Source organism: Camelus bactrianus, chromosome 8, assembly GCF_048773025.1.
Source record: "Camelus bactrianus isolate YW-2024 breed Bactrian camel chromosome 8, ASM4877302v1, whole genome shotgun sequence".
In the NCBI taxonomy this organism is placed as follows: domain Eukaryota; kingdom Metazoa; phylum Chordata; class Mammalia; order Artiodactyla; family Camelidae; genus Camelus; species Camelus bactrianus.
In genome coordinates this window covers 74240472-74264475 of record NC_133546.1, presented here as the reverse complement: position 1 = coordinate 74264475, position 24004 = coordinate 74240472, and the positions used below count along the sequence as shown (strand labels likewise).

General features: G+C 38.9%; 1 protein-coding gene across 5 annotated transcripts in view; it reads right to left on the bottom strand.

The window, feature by feature from the left end:
• The window catches only part of ADGRB3 (adhesion G protein-coupled receptor B3), a 686517-nt gene that overhangs the window by 31012 nt on the left and 631501 nt on the right, over nt 1-24004 (bottom strand). For 4 of the 5 annotated variants that reach the window (XM_074368745.1, XM_074368743.1, XM_074368744.1 and 1 more), the window contains 7 exons: nt 23313-23382; nt 20794-20860; nt 17958-18043; nt 13587-13685; nt 13087-13258; nt 2889-2984; nt 1252-1291 (listed from right to left, as the gene is read on the bottom strand). In XM_074368745.1, coding sequence (XP_074224846.1) covers nt 1252-1291; nt 2889-2984; nt 13087-13258; nt 13587-13685; nt 17958-18043; nt 20794-20860; nt 23313-23382 — 630 coding nt within the window. The remainder of the gene's footprint in view (nt 1-1251; nt 1292-2888; nt 2985-13086; nt 13259-13586; nt 13686-17957; nt 18044-20793; nt 20861-23312; nt 23383-24004) is intronic. The other variant, XM_074368746.1, reaches the window with a different exon arrangement.

Here is a 24004-nt window from a genome sequence, read left to right as displayed (position 1 = left end):
CAGAATGCAATGAATCTGGGGACAATGGGTAACTTAACAGAAGAGAACAAGATAAATACAATTCCTTTATTGGTGAAGTTTGGATCAAGATTTAGAAGGCATTCACATCAAACTTTCAATGGCCGAAGCCAATTTCAAATGGATAAGGGTGCTAACCTGAAACTAGTAAGAAAATAGCAAATAGAGATAAATGCAAAGGCCAGACTTTTCTTCAAGGGAAAACAAAAACAAAAAAAACCCAGAACTTTTTCATAATCACAGCCTGGGAAATCCCTGACTGCCACTACAAATTATCCTGGAGATTTTAGATGACAAGTTGACACTAGTATTGTACCAGCTGCTATGCCATCAGATGCAAACATAGACACCATTAATATAAGTGAAGAGCACACTGTGCTACGTGCTGGCTAAGAATGTATACATTTGGGTATCATTTTTAAAGTTATTGACACATTGGAGGCTACCTGGGGCACCCAGCGTGCCTGAGAGAATGCTATGAGCAACGAGTGAAGGAACATGGTTTGGAGAAAAAAAGATCTGGATTGGGCTAAACAGTATTTGCTTTCAAACAGTTGGCAAGTTAGATGAAGCAGATATTCATTCTTATTCTAGAAAGCAGCCCTAAAACCCATGATAAATAAGGGATATTTTGTCCCAATATAAAGGAGCATTTTTAACAACTGGAATTATTCGAAAAATGAATGGGTAGTGCCCTTTCAAAACTTTTGTGTCATCTACACTTGGTGAGAGTTGAGCCCCATGGTCAATGAAATCCAGCACCCAAGGCAAAGTGTGTCACACTCTGTCCCGATCCCTTCTGAAAATACAACTATCACACACACATACACACACACACAAACACACACACAATGGTATTTTGTCCTTACAATGACCTATATTCTATAGATGAGAAATCTGAAGCACAGAGACTACATGAGCAGCCTTCTACCTGGCAACCAGTAGCAGGTGGATGGAAGTCTCTAAGTCAGTGCCTTCCTGCTGTCATGGTGCTCCCAATTAACCATTTGCATGTTCTCTCATCCCCCATTCATATTTCCTCTCTCTCCTTCTATCTCATTCCCTCCCTTCTCTTACGTTCTGCTACTACAATGCCTCCACTTGAAAGACTCAGTTTTTTCATCTTCATGAATATATGATGATGTGTAAACCACAGGATTTTCTTTAAAATCAAGAACCATAAAAATGATTGAACATCTAATGACTCTATTTTCAAGATTCAAATAGTCTTACCTGATCGACAAGCGATGTCTACATCCTTTTCAAAGTCTGTCTGTAACAAGAAATAATAAGACATAGAATCATCATTTACATACATTATATCATTTAATGAAGACCTCAGTGACGTTTACAGATCAAATTGTCTGAAGTTAACAAGTATCTGACTAGGCAGTATCAGGACATCATTTTGTGCAAAGGAAATTTCCCAAGGAATAATCAGACTGCTTTTAAGAGTATATTCTAGATTCTGCATGTTGGCTAAAATCAGTGGAAACACAGCCCACGATTTTAATAAGGCAATACTATACCCACTGTTGTCTTCACTCAGGAGACTAACATCAGATATACAACAACAGAATTTTAATGCAATTCCTTAAACCACAATAAAAAACATTGGAATGTGCAGTATTTTGAAGATACTTAAATAAACATCTTTGCTATTTGTATTTTTAAGCATTCATTTGAATATGTTGTTTGTAAGGTAGTATAATACAGCTTTGTCAAACCTTTAATAGTCAAAATAAGCTCTTCTGATGACCCATTTTCACAAAAATGTGACAAAAGGCTTTCAAGTTTAGGAATTAAAATTGAAGATTAAACGATCCTAATCTGGCCTGGAAACAGCTCGACCTTAGTTCCATCCTCATATTTTCCAACAAACTTTTATTCTAAACAATTCGTTTATTTTTTAATGATGAAATTAAGTTAGCCCATCTTAATCAATATTAAATTCAAGATATCCATATTTATCTCTCTGTTTTTAATAAGGAATTAATTATTCCTTCTTCCCGTCTTAGTTACCAGTGTATCATTTAGACTAGTTTTATGCTGCCTAATCCAAAGACACTAATCAAAAATCATGTATGTTACTAAGAAAACTCTATTTAAGCCATGATTTTAATGACACAGTTCAAACCTTACTTCATTTCTAAGCTGTATGGAAGTGGTTATGGCTAAGGTACCCTTCATCCCAACAACAGTCAGAGCTCACATACAAGAGCTGACCTTCTGCTGGAAGCGTGTCTGCCCCTCACGCTCTAGGGCAATGAGTCATGTCTTGGCCTGCCCACTGGCACCACCGATGCCTGGGTGCCACCCCAGGGATCCTGGATTCCTTGCTCTGCAGCGCGGCTCCTCTGAAGAGTCTCTTGAGCACACAAAGTCAGAACCACTGCAGGTCTCGCTCTAAGGCCAGACGTGCAAGTGCATAGTGCTCTGATCTGTAAACACACGTGATCCTACGGATGCGCTGCCATCCCCAATTCTGCGTGAGGATGAACACACCCTCCGGTATTGCACAGAAACCCCACACTCAACACCCCCAGGGGCCGAGAATGGATCCTGAACTCCAGACAGAATCGTCATCAGGCATCAGAGTTCCAAGTCTGCCAACGAACTGCAGTCAACATCACTCAAAATGGAACTTTGAAGGGGGAGGGTGTGGCTCAGTGGTAGAGCATGTGCTTAGCACGCACGAGGTCCTGGGCTCAAGCCCCAGTACCTCCATTAAGTAAATGAATAAATAAATAAATCTATTTACCTCCCCCCCAAAATGGAACTTTGATAGTAATTTGCTAATAAGGATATTTATTTATTCCCTTGAGAAATCATAACTTGCATCGAGCTTGGGAGGGGAAGTAAACGCTCACCATGATTTGAGCATGCCCATTAGGAAAAGAGCTTGAGGAATCAGCATTGATTGGGTCCTGACAGTTTCTCAATCGGCATCGAAAAGCATCTTGAACCTGTGAAAAAAAAATGGCAAACGTTGGTTTCCTTCTCGCTTGGTAATGGCCAGATACTGTCTGTATTGGCAATCGACTGAGAAAACAGTTATCATTGTTTTTTATTATCCAATACCCATTTTGTTTACTTTGTAATACAAACCCTGGTGCACCTGGACTTTGCTCTTTGACAAGGCAATTCATCACTTGCCATAATCTATAGATGGAAGTTCTGGGAACCGCTCAGCTGTCACAAGGCTATGCCTGGCTCAGTATTAATCATTCCTGCCAGAAGGCAGGTTTATTTCCACTGCTACAAACAATACGTGTCTTTCAAGGGGGATTTACTGTTTGGTATGACATGATCTTCATCACAGCTTTAAATACTGTAAACAATGAGATTACGCCATGATCTTTCGACTGAAACTGATTTGGGGTTTTCCTTGTGTGTCTGATGTAAGGCATACTGGGGAGAACATTTCTGTCTCCCTTCAAGTACTAAGTGCCCTGATGTGAAAACACACACACACACACACACACACACACAAACACAAACACAAAGATAACAAAACAACTCTGTTTCTGGTTGATTGTCTTAAAAAAAAATTCACTTCGGAAAGCTAAACTTCCTTAATACCCATTCACAACTGGATTCTGAGCCAAGAACAAACATATCAGGAAATTTGAAGACTGTTAAATCCTTTGTTAAACAAGTGGATAAACCTGAATAGATGAATAACAAACACACAAATCCATTGACGCTATTCTGATCTCCTGATGCCTCCAGGTCAACAGGTCCTGCCTGGTCCTGTGGCTCCTCAGAACCCCAGCAGGCTGTGTGTGGGCATCACCAGAGATGTCAGTCAAAGGCAACACAAATTCCTAATATTTGGGGGTTCTTCTGACTTCACATTATCAATACTCTCCTCCTCGCTTATTATTATCTGTTTTATTGGATTAAAAACCAAAGCACAGATGACATGGCATTCCCCCTATTTTGCTGAAGCACCACTGGGGAGACCGCGGAGGGAAACACCTGCTGACCTGGTTTTGAAAAACACTGACATGGAATATCCTCTCCCTGTTTTGTTGTGCGATGTGCGCAGTTCACGTATCATTGGCCAGGGGAAAACCTGAAGTTGTTTTCAGTTCTTCACACCCATTTACTTAAGTCATTAGCGGCCTCTTTCCTAAACTACAAGCTGTGGCAAGTGACACAGAGCTCAGCCACCACCACAGTGAAACCTCCGCCCACGTGGGGTTCTCCCCCTGGTTCTGGTCCTGGCGATGCGGTCACCATGGCTGTGAATTACGGGAGGGGAGGATGGGCGCTCTCTCTGTCCTCTGACCTCTCTTCCATTCTCTGATTCTAGAATTTCTAAATCTGGGATTTCCTGGGGGCGGGGTGGGGGTGGGGGGAGAATGAGGAGTTGCCTGATACAACCCAGCAAGGCGATTTTTTTATTTCCTCTTTCAAACACATCAGGAAAAGTTCAGGCTCAGGGAGCTTTTCATCTGATTATCTTTTCCTGAACAATGGGGTACATATTCGGAACTAAATCATCCAGTTTCTCCCGATGGAGACACGACATGGACAAAGTAGACTCTGTAGAAGCAAATGCTTCCTTCCTCCTCCTTTTTAGATTAAGAGGTCACAGCTGTAGGTCATAAACTGACACAGTTAATAATCAAAATATCATTACATACTGGCTAATAAGTCTAGTGTTTGCTGGATGGTCTCTGTTTCTGTTACATGGAAATCTGCTTTTGTAAGGAGTTGCGGGGAGTATAGCTCAGTGAGAGTGGGTACTTAGCATACATGAGGTCCTGGGTTCAATCCCACGTACCCCCACTAAAAACAGTAAATAAAGAAAAAAACCCTAATTACCTCCTCCCCCAAAACTGAAAAAAATTTTAAAAGATTAAAAAAAAAAGAGATTTACATTTGGGGGATGAACTCCAAGAAAGTATATCTGTTTTCAGGAAAAAAAAAAAATCCTTAGAACTAATGTCAGAAAAATAGACACATGCTAGTTTTCTGCTTGTGCCCTGAGGCCACTGTTGAAGGAGCACCCAGTTTATAAAGGAAGATAAATAATACGTTAGAAATGTCGCCTTCCAGGAGCTTGTCACGTGATGTTTTCCCAGGTCTGCTTCTAAACACCAGAGTCTATAATGAAAGGTGGCACTTGGCAAAACCAAACTTTATTTCCCCTCTTCCTCACCAGCCACTTTACTTTCAGACCTTTGTTGTGCAGTGGTCAAGGTTATTTTTGTCTGACAATGACAGATGGAAAAGCAACTTCTGTAGGTTTCTCATCAAAATCCACTCTCTGATCACTTGAAGGAGATGTAAAAGAGGTCTCTTTTTCATCACACACACACACACACAAACACATACACACACAATCAATACCTTAAACTACCAAACTCCCAAATATGACAATGGATTGAGGGTGTTTCTACACTGGAGAATGATATGACCCTCGTAAGTCGGTCAATGCTCTTCAAAAGAAATATAAAACAGAAAAACATAAAAGTTCTCCAGTAAATTCAAGGCAGTTTTAATGGTCATATATATAAGTGCCAGGATTTAAGTGTTAGATTCTCTGACACTTCGAGTGTCTCTGTTCCTTCTAATTCAGAAAGCTTTGCACGAGAAACTCCACTTGATCCCAACTGCTCCGTTTGATAGTTTAAAAACAAATCTTTAAAATGCATTCCGGCAATCTAAATGAATTAGCCTTAAATATTTATCCAACACGGTCATACTACCTACAGCTTATCACGAAAAAGGGGCTTCAGGCAGGACAGTACCTGGAAAACACATATGCATCTATTTGGAAGCATTTTGATAACTGAATGGAATTTCCATCAGGTAAACAAAGAGACTCTTATCTTTGGAGAATCAAAGTAAATTGTACTGATAGAGGATAACTAGAATTTTTTAAAAAGCCAGTCTACAAGGACTTTAATTCCAAACAAAGCAAAAGTGTAAAAACAAACAAAAGACAGAAGCTCGATGTGGCTATTTCGTGCTGAAATGGAATGTGCCGACAGTCATGTTTACAACCGTGGAAAGGCACAGTCTCCACTGTTTTCCTTGTCTTGTGACTAAGGTCACAGAAAAATAATTGTTAGAAGATTCAGATATTTACTATTTAAGCTCTTTAAGCTGTCTTACTATTGGTGGAGAACAAGTTACTTATTTTAAGTAACAACTTAATTAAAAATGTATTTTTAGACATCAAAATCATTATACCTCTGAGCTCTTCCAAGCTTATCACTTTTTAAACTTGTGTAAGACAAGTAAATACAATTTTTAGGCAAACCTGTCTAGATTAAGCATTTAGGACATTATGGCATGGTTAAAATCTAGATTTCAAAATGTCCTCATTTTATAATGCTCTGCCAGAGGTCTTCACCTTAATTGACACCCAGACAGAGGGTTAAATTGTATCAGGGAACTAGCAAAGAACAGATGTGTGAATAGCCCTAGGATATATAGGTGACCTCAAGGAAACCTGATGTCATGTTGTGAAATAATAATAATAATAATAATTAATAACAACAATTTGCAAGAAACATCTTCTAAGGTAAGGTGACAGGACCACAGCGCGCTATCAGGTTGTCTTCTTAAAGTCTCCCACTGGGTACCACCAAAGTCATCCTGACCAGATCCTGCTGGGGGATATGCTCTAAAAGCTGAAAAAGCTATCAACTCTTTTCCTATGGATGGACTCCTGGTTGGGATGAGAGTTCAAAGAGGTGCACAGGGCGTGTCCTGCTCCTGTCCCTCCCCCGGGGACAGTGACTGGGTTCATCTCTGCAGCAGCCAGCGAGAGCTTCTCCCCTGGTCCTCACTCGGAAGGCAGCTGGCAGCGTCGCTGTGAAAGGCTGTGCCAGATTTAGAGATCGCTGGGGAAGAGCACAGAGCGATGCTTGGCAGTGATGCAGTTTAGAGGAAGCTCACAGGAGAGAGCTGTGCTGTTTGAAACGGGCTGTGTACTTGGCAGCAGACCCCAGATCATCCCCTTTTAAGAGCACAGCTTCCCCTGCAGTTTGTCTTCTTGAACTTCCCAATTCCAGAGGGCAATTTTAAGCCAGGAAAAGAAAGTTACAGTCTTGTATTTATTTGAGATTGTTAGCTTGGGAGGGCATGAGTTTCTTAAATGTTCTGTGTTTTGTTTTTTTTTTCCTGAATCTAATGTCTAGTATTGTTTCTATTGATTCATATTTGAACAAATGGCTTTTAAATCATATTCTATTTCATATAATTTCACCATTAAGTGAATGCATACGATTGTTCTCTATTTCAAGGGTATTATACCCACCAACATGAGCACCGTGATGACTACACATTATTAAAATAATACTTGACTTCTCTGATAGTAAAGGAAATAAACAAAAACGGTTTGTCATTTACTATACATTGCAGGAAAACTAGAGACTTTGGTCCCAAATTTTCAGTCCTAACGACTTTCTACTGAAATTCTCTAACACCTAAAGGATCTTAATCTCAAATTGTTGTAGATCTTTCTGTTTTTGTATCAGCTTGAGGGGAGTGTGTGTGTCACACAAACTACCCTAAGCAACATTTCACATACGAGTTCTGGGGCATTTCTTCCCCAGGCAGATGAGAAAAGAAGGGAAGGGAAGTTATACCCCAGACACACCTCCACCCGTGCCTTCACGGACGTTCCATCTTAGCCTCACGCCATCCACTTCGAGGCAGAAAATAAAAACTTTATTCACGACCTCTTATTTCTTGTTTTTGTTTTAAATCTTTATTCCAGACATAGTCAACAACCAGTTTAATAACGTGGCAAGCTGGGACCCTGGGGTCTGAAAGGAGAGGGCAGTGAGATTTGCCTGTCCATGCAGCCAGGTACTCAGAAGAATTTTGAGTTAACCGCAAGCCACAGCTGGATGCTACCTGGCAGACATGCCCGAGTTTGCCAGTCTCCGCCATGAACTCTCTGTGTCTTAACGTGTTCACTGATTCCATTTTACGAATCTGATTTCAAGATCTTGTTAAGCTCTGAAGCCTCTATATAGAGTTGGAGAACCATGTGTGCAGATGAAGATGGATAGAAATGCTCATGACATCATCATAATTATGCTCAAATCAGGAAAGCTTAATCTGGAATGAGGTAAGATTCATATTTACCTGCCTAAGAAATGGGATGACTATGGGGTGAAGGGTGGCTGGGGGTTCCTGGGAAAAAGTCTGTAGGACTATGAGCATCTGGTCCTTGCTTGCATCCTGTCCCCACTCCTATTTAAAGTGCTTCCCACTCTCTGTTCCGATTAAAATCCAGCTTTATGGTGGTACCTTAAGCCTTTTTCTCTCATTTCCAGACCCAAATTCTGTTTTATTAAAAACAAAGCAAGCAAAACATCTTAAATGTATTTCTTTCAGAAGCTTCAGTTCAGCGTGACAAAAATAAAGCTCCTAGCCAGCCACCATCCTCTCCCTTTGTTTCTTGTCCATACACGACTTCCCTCCGAGCAAGTGGGAAAGTTAGCACCAGAACCCTGATCCTCCCCACCCCGGGCCCCTCACTCACTCTCTCAAATCTGTTCTTCATGACACACTCACAATGGCCTTTCACCAAAGCCACTGCGCACCCCAAGGAGAATGCTCTAAGACATCACTTAATGTTGTGCCCTCAAAGGTCATCAGCAGTGTCTTTCTCTTGATGCTACAGCCACAGCCATTGAAAAAAAAAATCCCCCTGTGGCCAAGAACAAGTCACTTGCTTTATGCCTCCATGTGCCCCACAGGGGCTCAGAGGAGAATCAACTCTCTACGACTCACTGCGGGCTTTTTTTCTCAGGAAGCTGTACACCCAGTATCCTCTCTCCATCTTCCCCTACTTGAAACTTTCACTTTCTTCTTCCTCCACCCCAAGCAGGACCCCGTTAAGTTCTGACATCTCCCATCACCCCCTCCCTCCTCTTCAAAGACTCCGGAAGTCCCTGCCCTCCCTCCTGGGGGACCAAACAATGTACCTTCCATCCTAATGAGTCCGACCTCATTTCCTTATAAATCAAGCTGGGAGAGTCATGCAACTCTCCATCTGAACTTTATTATATGCAATATGACCTCTTTTCAAATGGCTGTCTAGTTATTTCCCCACTAGTGGCTTCATTTATTTTTTTAATAGTTTATTTGGGGGAGAATATCGGCTTTAGATTAGATAGCTAAGGATGCCTGTCTGCTTCGGATAGTCCCTGTCACGTGCTTGTAAATAATTTTGTATTCTGTGTATTTTTATGGAAATAATAAGATGAAATGGGAAATTGACAGGAAAAAAAAAAGATGGAAGGGGCATGGGAGAAGGAGAGAGAGAGAAAGAAAAACCCGTTCATGTTTATTTTAAGCATTTTGCTGCAAAATCGCTTCCCAGGTTTGGATGAAGCTTCGGGGACCTCATCTGGTGCAGCCTGGACCTCCCACCAGTGCCGGGGAAAGAGAAAAGAGGAGCTTGGCCCTGCTGCTCAGGCTACCAGCAGCCCCGGGATCCTCACATACCGCTACAACAAAATGATCCATTTAAGCACTTTCCATTTTTTTCCTTCCTTTTAGTGAAAAGGTTTTTACTGCAGCTTATTTTGCACTGCGGTGGTGTTATTTTTCCCCTCTGACACCAAGCTGTACGATTGTCTTAGAGCCAGGCACAGCCAGAGACAGGAGAGATGAGAAGAATGTTCAGGCACCAAGAAAGCAGTTTCCTAGCAACGGGAACTATTTCAAAGCTTTCATAACTCTTGGGTAGTTTGAATTTCCATAGCAATGCAGAGAATAGTAAATAGTGGATATGTCCTTCTGTGCTTAATGCAAATGGATCCTAATCAAGAAACGATGGATAAATGAAGAAAGCATCTCTATTTGTTCAATTAGATTCCATCTTACTAGGTATGACACCTATTAGCTTCCCAGATCCAGGTTTGTTGCCGAAAGTGATGCGTTGTGATCAATCAGGTGGTTTAATATTTTTTTGTTCTTTTAATTCTTACTCTCCCTTGGTGTTTTCTCTTTTGTCAGCAACCTCTGCTGAAGCAATTCAGAGGAGAAAGGTGCTTCACAAGAAGAAACTGGACTTCCAAGAATATAGATTTTATGAAATTTAAATAGTAAGATGTCTGCTCTGGAGGTCACAACACATTGCTGTGCAAATAATCAATTTGCTTTAAAAAAAAAAAAAAGTGGAATGTAATTGAGTTGAGATGGTACCAGAGTGATCGTTTCTTCTCTCCCTCCTGACTTGAAATAATTTTGGTTTTAAAATTCGACCCACCGAAAGCAAAGGCACTTTTAAAATAAATTAAGCCCCATTTAAAAAGCCAATTATAGTATTTAATTTTTTTTCCTTCTTAAACTGCAAGGTTCTTTCCCTCCCTCAATACACCCACCTTCTTCACAGGAAGGCTACAAAAGTAAACAAGGATAAAGCCTTTTGAATTCATATTGGATGAATCCCTAAAGACTAAAACCAACCAAATGATGTTAGCATGTATCAAAAGTACATAGGAATAGAAATATGTTTATGTGTATCCAGTCTCTCCCTGAATTGAAGAAAATGTTTCTTCCATTGCTTATACATTTGGAAGAAAGAAAAAGTCCCTGCAAATTATCTTGAGTCACTAGGAAGAAAATACTTAAAAGTGAAAAAAACAGTGGAGATAAAACTGTTATTCCCGGGATCGCCTATGGAATTTTCAAGCAGATTAATAGATCTGAGTCACTGCCCAGTATTTTACAGGGAGCTATTCAGTCCATTCTCTTCGGTGTATTTTTATGAAATGCCTGTTTGCAGGAGACACCAAGGAGATGGAAAGATGATTTAACTCTCCTGGACTATGGTCAGTGTTAGGGCAGCATGATCACACGGAATATTAGACAGACTCATTGTTACTGTCAGGCAATACACATTTAGAAGGTCAAAAAGAACTATGACATCCCCCTCAGTGAGGCATCCTTATGATGTAGCCTCTGAAATTTGCAAAATTTAAATAAGATTCTTCGGGTTTTTCAGTAACAGTTTCCCCTGAGGAATTCTGAGACACCTGCCTGTAACTGAAATCAGCTCTGTGTATTTACAGCAGTGTTGCACAGTGTTTTTAAGGGTCAATGCTAAAATACTGGATATTCAATTTTCCATTTCAGTGTTGGAATGAGAGTCATGACACTCTGCTATTAATTTATCGGCTATAAAAGTATTCGATTTGAACTAATCATTGAGAAAAACAACAATTAACAGGGCCAATACCCACATTCTCATTCCCCATTAATACAGAAGATACACATTTACAGACAGCTATTTTAACAGAAGTATTTATTATATGATTTAATTTAATTACCTTCAAATCATGTTTTCAGTAATTATTAGCCCAATTAGCAAGAATGGAAAAGTTCTGATGAAATTGAATTTTCGTGCCAAATAATTTTCTTCATGTAAGCAGCACAAATTTGTTAATAAGCCATGAAAATATCTGTCACTTTAAAACCTGAACATTTTGATCATAGCCTAAGGCTTTCTCGAAAGCTTATTTCTGAAGAAAAAGAGAGGCTTTATTTAGAGATGGGACACTTTTCTCCTTTTTAACACCTAAAAGACTCATATCTTCTTAAAACTGCACGTAGATATATCATGCACCTTGTTTAAAACCCACACTGTTTATCCTTAATTGTCAATCAAAAATGCATCGTGTCTACTCACTTCAAACAATTTTGTTATGTAAACATATTAGACATAATATTAGTGCAGAAGACTCACAAGATAGTTATGGTTGGAGACGAACATAGCCCTAAATTATTCAATTTCTTTTTAACTTGTATTCAACTTTGGTCTATAAAAAATTCAACACTTGAAAGATTTCTAATGCCGATAATCTGGGTAGAAAATCGTGATGTCTTGGGAACTGTGAGCGAAATCAGATTTTTAAAATGATGAAACACCCTCTTCCCCTTGCAGTGTGAAGTCAACCTTCTTTGGCTTTCCATCACGTGATCAGAACACACGTGTGAGTTTATGACATCTGCATCGTACTTCAGTAGCTCAGAAATACTGTCCTCCTCATCTGGTGAATGAGGTAAAAATCTCTGGCTGCCTTCACACATCTCTGGAAAAGCTCTGTGATGCGTACTCACATGCGTCTTTTTGCAATGTGCACATCGTCATAATAAGGTCCTCAAACAAGCAAGATAATGTGAAATGACAGTGGAGGCCATTTTCTTAAAATTACTAATGTGGCACTGTGTCACTGCGTGTTTTAGTCACCACCCATCTCCAGAGTACATGCTAAAATGATCCATCAACCTTGTAAACACTGTGTCAGTGCTTGCAAGCACTCAGAATAATTTTTGCACTGGTGGGAAAACAATATTTAATCCCTAAGAGACTCAAGTCTGAACCCTGTCACTGATGCGGATGGATGTGGTGCAGGTGAATGCCTCAGCTCCTGAAGGAGTGACTTCTTTACCTCGCTGCTGCCAACAAATCTCACCAGGATCTGGAGAAATGCGGTGATGACAGACCCACAGTTCTTAGGGACAATTACTGCCCATCAATGCTCCACTCTGTCCATTTTTTTTTTTTTTTGCATTTTCTGAGCATAGTCAGCCATAGCAAAAGCCCTAACCACACCTTAGTGTAGAGACAAAAGAACTGCTCCTTAATCATCAGCATTTTCTATCCAAAACAAAATTAGCTAAGTATGAGACATGGGGTTAGGTTGTACGTAGATGCATGAGTTAGGGGACGGGTGGAAGGAACAGCACTGTATTACTTTTACAGACACGCATTCACCCTCTCCTCTACACCTATGACCCCATCATAGTCCTTCTTGCATCCACTCTCCCTGGTTCCTGACACCCCTGCCTGTGGTTTTCCTTGCATCATCCCATCTGCTTAACCTGTCACTTTCAGCATCCCAAGAAGACCCGCCTGAACATTGCCTTAAAATCTCCCTTTAGCTTTGACTCCTAAGCGATCGTCTTTAGAGGAGACCAGCTTTAATCTGAAGATCAAGGTACGAAAAAAAAATCACATTTGTTAACATGGAAAATATTCTTCTAAGTCTGTCTCTTCTCTCTCTCAAGAAGGCTCTCTCTCACCTCTCTCCGAAGAATGCAGTGGACCATGACTATCACGAAGCCTTGCAATGAATCAAACACGGCAAAAAGGATTTGAAACAATATGGAGCGTTTGTCTGTCATGGCCAGAACCGCAGACATCCACGTCAGAGCCAGAAGGGGCAACACCACACAGGAGCTCCAAAGAGATGCCCTGTTGGGAGACAGAGAAGGTCACATGACGTACTGCACATACATCCCCAGCAATGACCAAACCCCTACTCAACCAAGCATTCTTGTCCGTGGCCCCGAGACCATTAACTCGGAAACCACAAAGCAGATAACATTCGATAGTTTTAGTTACTTTTTCTTTTTTTATAGACCAGCCCACCATAATTATAAAGGAAGTTGCAAATTATAAATATTTAAGTATACTCTTAGCGCTAATATTAGCAAACACTTTTTTTTTTTTCCATCATAGCATTTTCTCACATGCACTGTAAAAGATTGGTAACAAGAAGATGTAAATGATTGGGACTAACATGGCGTTACTGGCGGTGGTGGCTGACAGAGCTGTTGTTGAAACTACTCCACACTTGGCACATTTGAGCGTCAAACCGCTATGAGGCTCACTCATCTGACTGCAAACAAACAGAACACCCACAAAAAGAACAAAATATTGAATTGTCACCAAAAAAAGAGTTGCTGCTGCAAGTTAGCTTTCAAATAAGATTTCATGCAGAAAAGTAGAGTTATCAAAAGAAGAATGCTCTCGGTTATCCTACAGGTGCATTTACACTACACGTTATTTTTGTAACATTTACCTCTTGATATGGGCCTTTGTTACATGTGAAGCACATTTCCATCACTTACACCATAAATGGCCCTTGTGTCTACAGATCAAAGTTGTCCAATACACTGAGTTAAACATAAGCATATGTTTTGTGTAGACATACAGTGGAAACCCTTTATTCAGACCTTTGATCATCAAGCAGGTTAAGGACTCCTAGCTTCAAAGATTTTCATCATCATTTACAGAAGGCACGTAATACCAATTAAAACCCTCTGAAATGTAAACATGTATCTCAGAAGTCCAATATAGGAAGATAGGTATTTTAGGTCATTAGTCATTTGTAGAAGATGTAGCCTTTATCTCAACAAATTCATATTTTGAAATTTCTTATAACATCGATGTACTCTCTGTACTTTAGGATGATCTGAATATAGGGGCTGATGAAATTTGATGAAATATTAGTTGATAATAAAAAGGTTGAGAGTTTTTAGCTTTCATAAAACACATTTAACATAGCCGTTAAGCTCAAAATATTCTGAACATTTTGTCATAGACCCCAACATAATAGCATTTAAATGGTCTATTCAACTCTACAGGATTTTGCAAGTAAATTGAGTTTCCATCTACTACTATCTCATAGAAGCAAAGTCCTACTACATAGAAAACACTTTACATACATTTTGCTTTAGAAAAAAGACCTTTGAAAATAACTGGTTTATGAGAACATAATCCTCTTAGGAAAAATCAAAAAGAAATTATTTGAATCACATCTCAAAACACTTTGAAATAATTGTGTGGTGTCTTTCTCTTGTCCATCCCCATGCAATGGACATAAGTTTGCCCAGGAGGTTTCTTTAAAAAAAATAAAATTGTAGTGGACCAAGTGTAAAATAAAAATGGTAGAACAGAGAAAGTCATAAGGGACTTATTATTCAGAATGTCTGGTTTCTTTTAAAGAAGTCCACTCATTGGTGAATAACACTTGGATGAGATAATAAATCTGAAAGCTATTAAGTAAGTAGATTGACTACTAAACCTCAGGAGGAAAATCAAAGCTTTCAGAGTTAGATGTGGGGGTGGGGAATAGAATTCTAAATCATTCACTTTACTGATTCAACCCAGAGGCATGTGTTCTAGTCACACGTGTCTAGACTTTTCCAAATAATAACTAATCACAGTCTATCCTGTTTGGTTCATGCGTGCCTCAATGGACATGCCAGTGTGTTTGAAACTACTCCCAGAAGACTTGAGTAGACCAGTGTTCTCCACAATACAGAGTTCAAAATAGTAGATAAGAAAGTTCCGTTGCAGAAAAAAAAGAGAAAATGAAGTATTTTATTTGAGATTTTCTAAATAGACACATCATTTTATCTTGTTTTCATTCTTTCCAATTATCATTTTATGTAAGATGTGTTGACACTTGCAATAAATTGCCCCCTGGGTAAACATATTTTATATATCAGAAAAAGTTAATATAGTCTTAGTGTTATAAAACTAGTCAAACTATTGTTTCATTTATTAAACATTCATTCAATCATTCCTTTATAAATATTTATTGAGCATAAACTATATGCTTGGCAGTTTATAGTAATTTGATGATCGAAAGAAGAAAGGAAACAAAGAAGTAGAAAAAAATGGGAGGAGGAACATCTTGATACCATATTTGATTCTAAATAATAACATTTCAAAAGAAATGCTTGCTATATATGTATATTCAAACAACCCAAAATGGTCAATATTTACAATTAGGAAGATCAATTGTTCCGTTAATCAATTAGCTTCCTTCCCAGTGTTTCTTCGGTAATTTTGATTCTTTGTTCTTTACTGAACTCTTTCTTTATTACAGTCCTCACTGCTTCTCTGTGAACTAAAAATTAGCTGCAAATACTCACATCTTCCAAAAAAAATTCATTCAATCACACTTTGAAATAGAGACAAAGTTTCACCTAGACACACTTAAAGCTAAAATAGCATTTTATATTATAGAAAAAAATTAAAAACCTATAGTCATTAATTTGTTAATAGTTCTCGTCTGCTTTGGACAGTAACTAGCATTCTGCTTTCATAACATATATTTACATTATTTCTGTCTCTCAAGCTGTGGCCTTTGAACTGGAAAAAAACTGTTTGGCTCAGTTTTCCCAGTAAAACAGATTTAAATTCTAACAATGTTTTTAGAAATAGAGGTTTTAAAATTAGTATGTAGATAGAAATGGATAATTTCTAAACTCATAATATGACAATGTTGTCATTTCTCCTAAGCCTATGTTGTCATTTCTCCTTAGCCTATGTTATCTCTTACAAAGAGCTATGTGAATCAAATTGGATATTACCTATAAAATAATCAAGTGAGAAAAAAATACTGACTGAGCTTAATAAATCCTTAGCATTACATTCATTCTGATAATCTTATCTGTTTTTCCTGACCTCAGTGTTGTGAACAGTGGACTCATCGATGCTTGACTGACAGAAGTTCAGGGTCCTTTGCAAACAACCTGTCCAGCTTGGCTTCTTCAATTAACCCATCATAACAATAGTCACCAACTGCTGACTGAGTGCCTTGCTATTTGCTAGATACTCTAATGAGTGCTTTATACACAGTGTATGTCATCTACTCTATTACGAGACAAGAGTTAGTATCCCCATTTTACAGGTGAGAAGACTGAGCTGCAGGAAGATGAAATAATGTGCCCAAGGACACACACAGCTAGGAAACTGCAGAGCTAGATGCCAGGCTTGGCTTTCTCTTTTACTTCAAAGCTTTATCCTAACCACTAAACTCCTCCATCCCAATTAAAAACAATAATCATACAAGTTTACAGTGCTAGTGACAGAATTGCCTTTCTCTACCCAGTACCCAGTATGACAGGATTAATCCAGACAGAATCAACTGAAGTAGCTATTGCTTCAATTCCAAGCAAACCTGCTGACTAACGAGTAATAGTGTTTAAGTTTCAAGTTCAAATGGGATGCTCGGTGTGTGTACAAGTTCAAGGCTGCCTATTAAAAGTTGCTTTAGAGACTCATCTGGAGTGAAAAGAGTCTCTACATGGGAAGTGATCCCCGCCAATGATGTTTCTGTTACACCATTTCTGCTCTAATGTTTGACACGAGTGGTATCAAACTTTAAACTGCAAGCCAGTAAATCTTGTCTTTTACCAGGGTAAAAAATGCCTGGATGATCTTATCTTATAAATCATTACATAGATTATAAATGCACAAAGGGCTCAAAATTCCCATCAGTCAGTGATCAAATACTATGACTTTAAATAATATTATAAATTATTAAAGAAATGAGAACAATTGTGGGGTAAGTCTTGAATGAAAGTACTGTTAAACAGAAAGGAGAAAGCTATAAACTTTTAATAAGATAAGATACAAAAGGAAACTAAAAGGTGTTAATAGTTCATTCAAGTTTTTACAAGTTTATATGAGGTAACGATACAACCTTAAAAAGCTGCTATCAACCTGCTTATGAAATGTTATTCAGTCATTAGATACGGTGATATTATAATAACAGTAAAATTAAAGGGGATGCTTTTCTAAATTTTATAAGTGGTTAAAATGTGCCTGTGAAAATTATGAATAACTAGCAAGTTATAGTGAAAATGTCATAAAAATGAAAATATATGACAAGAATAGTGTTCCATAAGTGATTATTTCAAGTGAAGAATTTTTCTGCAACAGACAACTAATCAAGGAAAATGCAATCTTTTTGCCCTACTAAGGTTTGCTTGTTCTGATTCCATTGCGTCCCACCCTGAAATTACATTCAATCTACCCTCCTGTCCTTGGTGACCAAAACTAGGAGGTCTTTGAAAACCCCCACCCCAAGGATAAATATTTTAAGTCTAGCCTTGATATTTAATCTTCTTATCTTATAAACAGGTAATATGCACACACAAATACAGATTTTTCTTAACAATCTTTTTCATTGTTTTTAGATTTTGGCCACACCTTTGAAGAACCACCCATTGGAAACTCAAATGGCAAAATCTACCATATACACCAGTTTGTCAAGAACAAAATCCAAGGCACAGTCAAAGGCAGTCGATGTTCTGGAATTGGAGTATGGGACTCCCTGGTAAAGAACCTACAAAATCCACCAAGGGCAGCTTACCCGGCTCTGTGTTTGAGCTTTTTATCTAGGATCCCATCTCTGGAAACAAGTTTATTAAATACCAAAATGCCAATCACCATGTTGACCTGTCAAACAGAAACAAAGGTTGGCCTTTCAATGATGTTGAAGGGAATCAGGTCCGTTTCTCCTGAAAACCCATTTTTCTCAATGTACAACCTCGAGTTATATACTTACAACAGGAGTGACATAAAGCACTTCTCAAACATTTTACAAGCACGTAAAGGAAAACGGAACAATTTAACAGTGGTGTCCATCATTAAAGGATTCTCTGAGTTGAATAGGTGTGTTACTTTAATGTTACATTAAAATACATTAAGCTGTGCACCAGAAACTGACACAGCATTGTAAACTGACTATATCACAATTAAAAAACGTAACAAAGTACACTAAACCTGGTGCGGGGAGGGTACATCTCAATGGTAGAGTGTGTGCTTAGCATGCATAGAGGTCCTGGGCTCAATCCCCAGTACCACTATTTACGTACATAAATAAACTAATAAATAAATAAACCTAATTTCCTCCATCCCCCAAAATAAATAAAATAAAATAAAATAAGGTACATTAAACCCATTTAATTTCCATGCTTCTCAGTTAACACTGAGGAAATGAACATTCGGCTGTCTAACTTTTAAATTGCTATACCATGCCAATCTGGCATTCTTCTCTCTGAATCACCCCTGAATGAAATAAATTAGCTAAATGAGTTTCACCCTACGCCTGTGAGTCAAAAGATTTTGAGTCTCGCAGGGTGGGGAGAGGGTGAGCCCTGGCAGCCGCAGGTGCTAAGAATTTGTCATTGCCCCAGCTGGGAGAACAGAACGCTGAAACTCTTCATGCTGTGTCGCTGACTCGCCTGTGGGGTGGGGGGCATTTTGATGCCCCCGGCTTTTCTAAACAAAAGCGAAAGCCAACTCAACTCCACAGCATCCTTTAAGAGATGGACACAAACACCGATTTTTATAATGTGCTCTATTGAATACTTCTCAGCATTTTCTTTCTAAGGCTCTCTTATCTCACTTGCCTCAAAGGTCTTTTGCCTAATACGGCTGAAACGAAATCACACATATTTGTCTTTTTCAAGTAAACCTGTAAAATGCTGTAGAGATAGGAGCTTATTATAAGTGCCCACGGTTCTCTAAGCTACCAGAACTTCCTGATAAAGGAACCCAGTACAATGCTGAACCCAAGGTAAGCAGGGAAAAATATTTTCTTCTTTTCACCTTCCTGCCCTTCCCTTCCAGGGTCAAAAGAATCTTGGGGCGTCCCCCAAGGCAAATGGTGAAGCCTTTACCTTGAAACTACTAGTTCACCAAAAGCTGTTTTACATGAAGCAGGATGACCAGTTAATAAAAAAGAAAATTCCACTTCCCCAGTACACTTTGGCCAGATGAAGTATCAAGGTGAAATCTGTTCAACTGCTGGTTTAAGAAGGACTCAAAGCATCTGTTAGGTAACCTGGGTCTTAGAAGATGTCACTCTTTATCGCTTCCTGACAAAATACCACTTAATCCAGAGAAAGACTTACTCATCTTCGTCCTTCTATTATTTGAACTAAAAGAAAGTGTATTCCATGGATTCTATTAATCTACAATTTAATCAAGAGGGAATTCATCACGGCTCCCAAGCCCATCCTTTGGTCTTTCAATTATACCCATACTCTCTGTTCCTTCATCTTAGGGTTATATGTATATTAACCTAGTAGCCTAGGGAAATAATTCAATTCACCAAATAAAAATTCAGTGCAGCTGACAAAAATGTGTCTAATAGTTTCGGTATCCCCATACCCTTGAGAACACCCATGCCTAGATTTTTTTTTCCTTCTTGTGAATCTCAGTTTCCACTCTCTGCTGTAACTTAGAGGAGGGAGAACCAACTTTAAAAGAAGAAACGTCACAAAGAGTTATTAAGAAAGATATCATTGGCTTCCAATTTATTGAATGAATCGTTCAAGACTCTAAAGGGTAACTTTTGATCGGAAATCTAATTGTACAGTGAAATGGATCTTTGTATTTAATTCAGACCGTTTCTCTTCTCTCTTCCATCTTCCAAAGATGTTACTGGACAAGAAAGACTTGTAATCAGTAAGCTCAGAGAGAGAGAATGAGAGAGAGGGAAAGTTAATTGGTAGGAAATTTTCACGTTCCCACAAGGAAACATGTAAAGGAATTATTTTGTGATTCAAAAAAAAAGAAATATTTGTAACCCTTATGCATAACATATGGCAAAGGTTCTCAACTAGGGGTGGTGATTTTTTACTCCCAGGGCACACTGAGAAACATCTGGAGACATTTTTTGATTGTTGCAACTGAAGGGGACAACTGGTATTTAGTAGATAGACAACACAGATACTTCTAAACATACAGGACAGCCTCCCAAATGTCCAGTTCGAAATGTCTGCAGCACTGAGGCTGAGAAACTCTGACAGATGAACATTACTTTTTTTGTTGTTGTTGATATTTGATAGCAGCTGCAGTTATTAGGATTACGAGATCTGAAAACTCTATAGATCATACAAAGCAGTGTAAAGGTGAAATAATAATCTGTGATGAAATTCTGCACATTAGGGAGGAAGCACTGACTATACTCAAACTTCTCCACAAATGTGAAATTACTAGAAAAGAGAAATCCCCCACTCACGTTTCAGATTCTCCAGTCTTCAAAAGAAGGCTATTTTAAAGTCATAAAGGACTGACTAGCAGTTGATACTCAAACTTAAAGAGTCATTTAAAATTTCTACATAATAAATACCAAATCGTCACTCTAATGGAAACAGAGCAGACTTTGCCAAGAAAACAAAGTTGATTTCAGTGTTTACCAGGACGACAGCGGCTGCAGGTCCCACGAAAGCGTAGAGCAGGCCTCCTTCAAGAGAGAGCCAGCAGCTGAAAATAACATCAGACAAAAACTAACGAAAATTAGTGATAAGTGCTAAACCATTTAAGTGTGACACAAACAATGTGGATTACGCACTTAGCCCTGGAATTCTGGCATATTTCAAAGGTTTGTAGTTTCTTTTAAAAATGCATAGAAGATGTGGGGGAAAGCTCCAATTAGAGCATTTTGTGAGTAAGAACTACCATCTACCTCTCACAGAAAAGAAGCATTTATGATAAAGCTTTACTGTCAGACAGTTAAACCATTTTAGACAAATTACTCTCGTGGTGAGATTTTTATATTGACTTTCAGTACCGAGGTGACTATTACTTCAGTTTGGTAAAATGCTGTTTTATACCCATTATGGAATTTTTCAAATATCCTTTTAAGCAAGAACAATGTGTTTTTAGAGCCTCGCGTGTGCCATTTATCTGTCCTTCTTTGAGGCCACTGAGATCTTGGGAGAAATTGGTTTAAAAGCCGTCATTTCAGGGAATGGAAAATCTACATTTTTGCATGCTCTTTTTTTTTTGCTTCTAATTTTATTTTTTTCCCAGATTACTAAAAAACATCACTACAGACAAGCATTTGAATAAAAATGAATGCAGCTGTGTTTGTTTCAATTTCTAGATTCACCATGAGGTGCAGGTTTGCCTTGCTATAGACCTGGTAACACATTAGGTAAACACAGTCATTCTCTCACAGCAAAGGACCGTCAGGAGGACATACAGCTGGGCACGGGAGCTTTGCAGGCTGGACCGCATGCACGTGCATGAACTAGGAAGGTCCACACAAGGAAAGTGTGGGGAACCCTTTCTTCCCTGTGGATGAAGAGCTGTGCCCACCGTTTCATGCACCTGGTTTTGACCTCTGACCCTTTCAATATTGCTTCTGAGTCCACAGATTCAGCACGCTGCCTCCAAAATTACCAACAATCAACAATGAACAATAACAGTTTTCTCTCTGTTCTAAGAACTTCGCTATATTGGTTGTGGTGGTGGTTGCGTGATGTACGCGTTCGTTAAAACTCACAGATCTATACACCTAATAGGGAGAACTTCAGTCTGGACTACCCCTAAATTTCTACTGCATTTTTGTGTAAATCAGTCTTCAAACTCATACATTCATCGTCATATCACATTTGGTTTGAATCATACGCTTCTGGAAAGTTGGAGCCATGTCATCTATAATCCTACTACTTTCCATAGCCCCAGTTCGGTGCTTTTCAGTGAGAGTCGTGCCATTGTGAGAAGTGATAGCTTAAAGGGAGCGTTGCTTTAGTGAGCACTGCTTCACAGCACATGCCATCAGGAAGTTTTTCCAGACTATAGATCACACAAGGAAAGCAAGTGCTCTGATGACATGAGTTTTCTCAGTTCTTTGGAAGTTTCTTTTGGATGGGCAGGTGATGGGGTGTCTCTCGGCACGCTTGCCAGTTGGATGAACTCACCGGAGGATCTAACTGGCAGTGATTCCTATCTCAAACCGGAGGACACTTAAACAGGGTATCACTTTAAGACTTCGGCTTCTAATAAATGCCCATCTCTTCCCCACTCCTTAGCTGTCTCTGCAGCTTGAAAGGTAGATGAAGTAAAACACGGAAGTACATTTTTGACATTTGAAATATTAAATATAAACTTTACTTATATACTTTCTCACAGGATGTATCAGTGGGACAGCTCTGATTAGGATGGGCAGATGCAATATCCCATTTTCCCTCTTGTAATTTCTTCCATCGCCCTGGGATTTTCTAATGTGGAATCTACTGATTTCCTGATCTACAAGTTTTAATATGTATTACCCTAAGACAGCAGCAAAACTTGAACTAACATGACAAAATTGGGTTGATAACCAGTATATATTATTATCTGTGAAATCAGAAGCTCTGAGCAGAATCATATTCTACCAGGTAAACATGTCAAAATGTATCCAGTTCTTGGAGGAGGGTATAACTCAAGTCGTAGAGCACATGCTTAGCATGCATGAGGTCTGGGTTCAATCCCCAGTACCGCCTCTAAATACATACATACATAAATAAATAAAGCTAATTAACTCCTTTCCCTGATTAAAAAAACAAACAGCAACAACAACAACAAAAAAACAGTAAGTCGTTGGGGAAAAATCAAAATAATAATAACAATAAAAGATGTATCCAGTTCTTTAAAAGATGTATCTAAGATTGAACATGCAAAGTCAATACGGAAGTGCTTTTGAAATTAAGGAACCTGGTCTTACAAAGAAATGGGAAATTGAAACAAGAATTCTGAACAGCACTGCTGCATTTAATGTCTACCTTTTGTGCCTTTAAGCTACCTTACCTCCTTCCTCAGGACTGCAATTTCTACCATTAAGGATTCAGTGAAAAAACGCAAGCCACCAGCAATGCCAACCAAGAGTCATGAAGCATGTTTGATGATTTACTTAATCATAAACACGATTTAGCACCGTGGACGGACTTACTAGTGATCAGTGCCGTATCCTTTTGTCCTGGTGAAGCCAACTGATGTGGCCACCACTAACGCTGGTAAACCTGCAAGGAAAGCATTGTCACCGTTCACGTTCAGCTACAACCACTGCGCCTCCTGACTCAAGCAAAGCTGGGACACACTCGACCACTGAAATCGGAGGAACTACCACAAAGTACGCTTCCATTACAAAATTTCTCCCAAGTACAAAAATATGAACATGACAGCTGGGTTTTTAACTCAGTGCACTTCTCTGATGTTGCTAGGTTACCACCACATTTGACATGGGTTTAAAGGAAACTAATAATAGAGATTTAGTATATCTTTTAAGTTATTTTTTTCCTATGGGGTTACACTGTTATAAAGGAAATTTATAGTTATAAAATCAGAAAGGCAAAAAAAGAAAAAAAAAAAGGATGTTCTGGTGTGATGGAGCAGCGGAGAAGTGGAACATTCTGTTGGCTTCATCTTGATCCACATCAAGTTGACTTCTACTAAGATAGAAAAAAATAAATCTTATCATTTAATTCTTCCTTTATGATTTACTTATCATAACCAGCATGTAGGAACAGGGTTCAATGCCCTAAGAAATTGATTTTCAAGCTTCCTGGTTATCCTCCTTCCTGAATGAAGGTCAGGAAATGTATGCCAGTTTTTCTTCAGGAACCTCTAAGTGGGTATCATTCC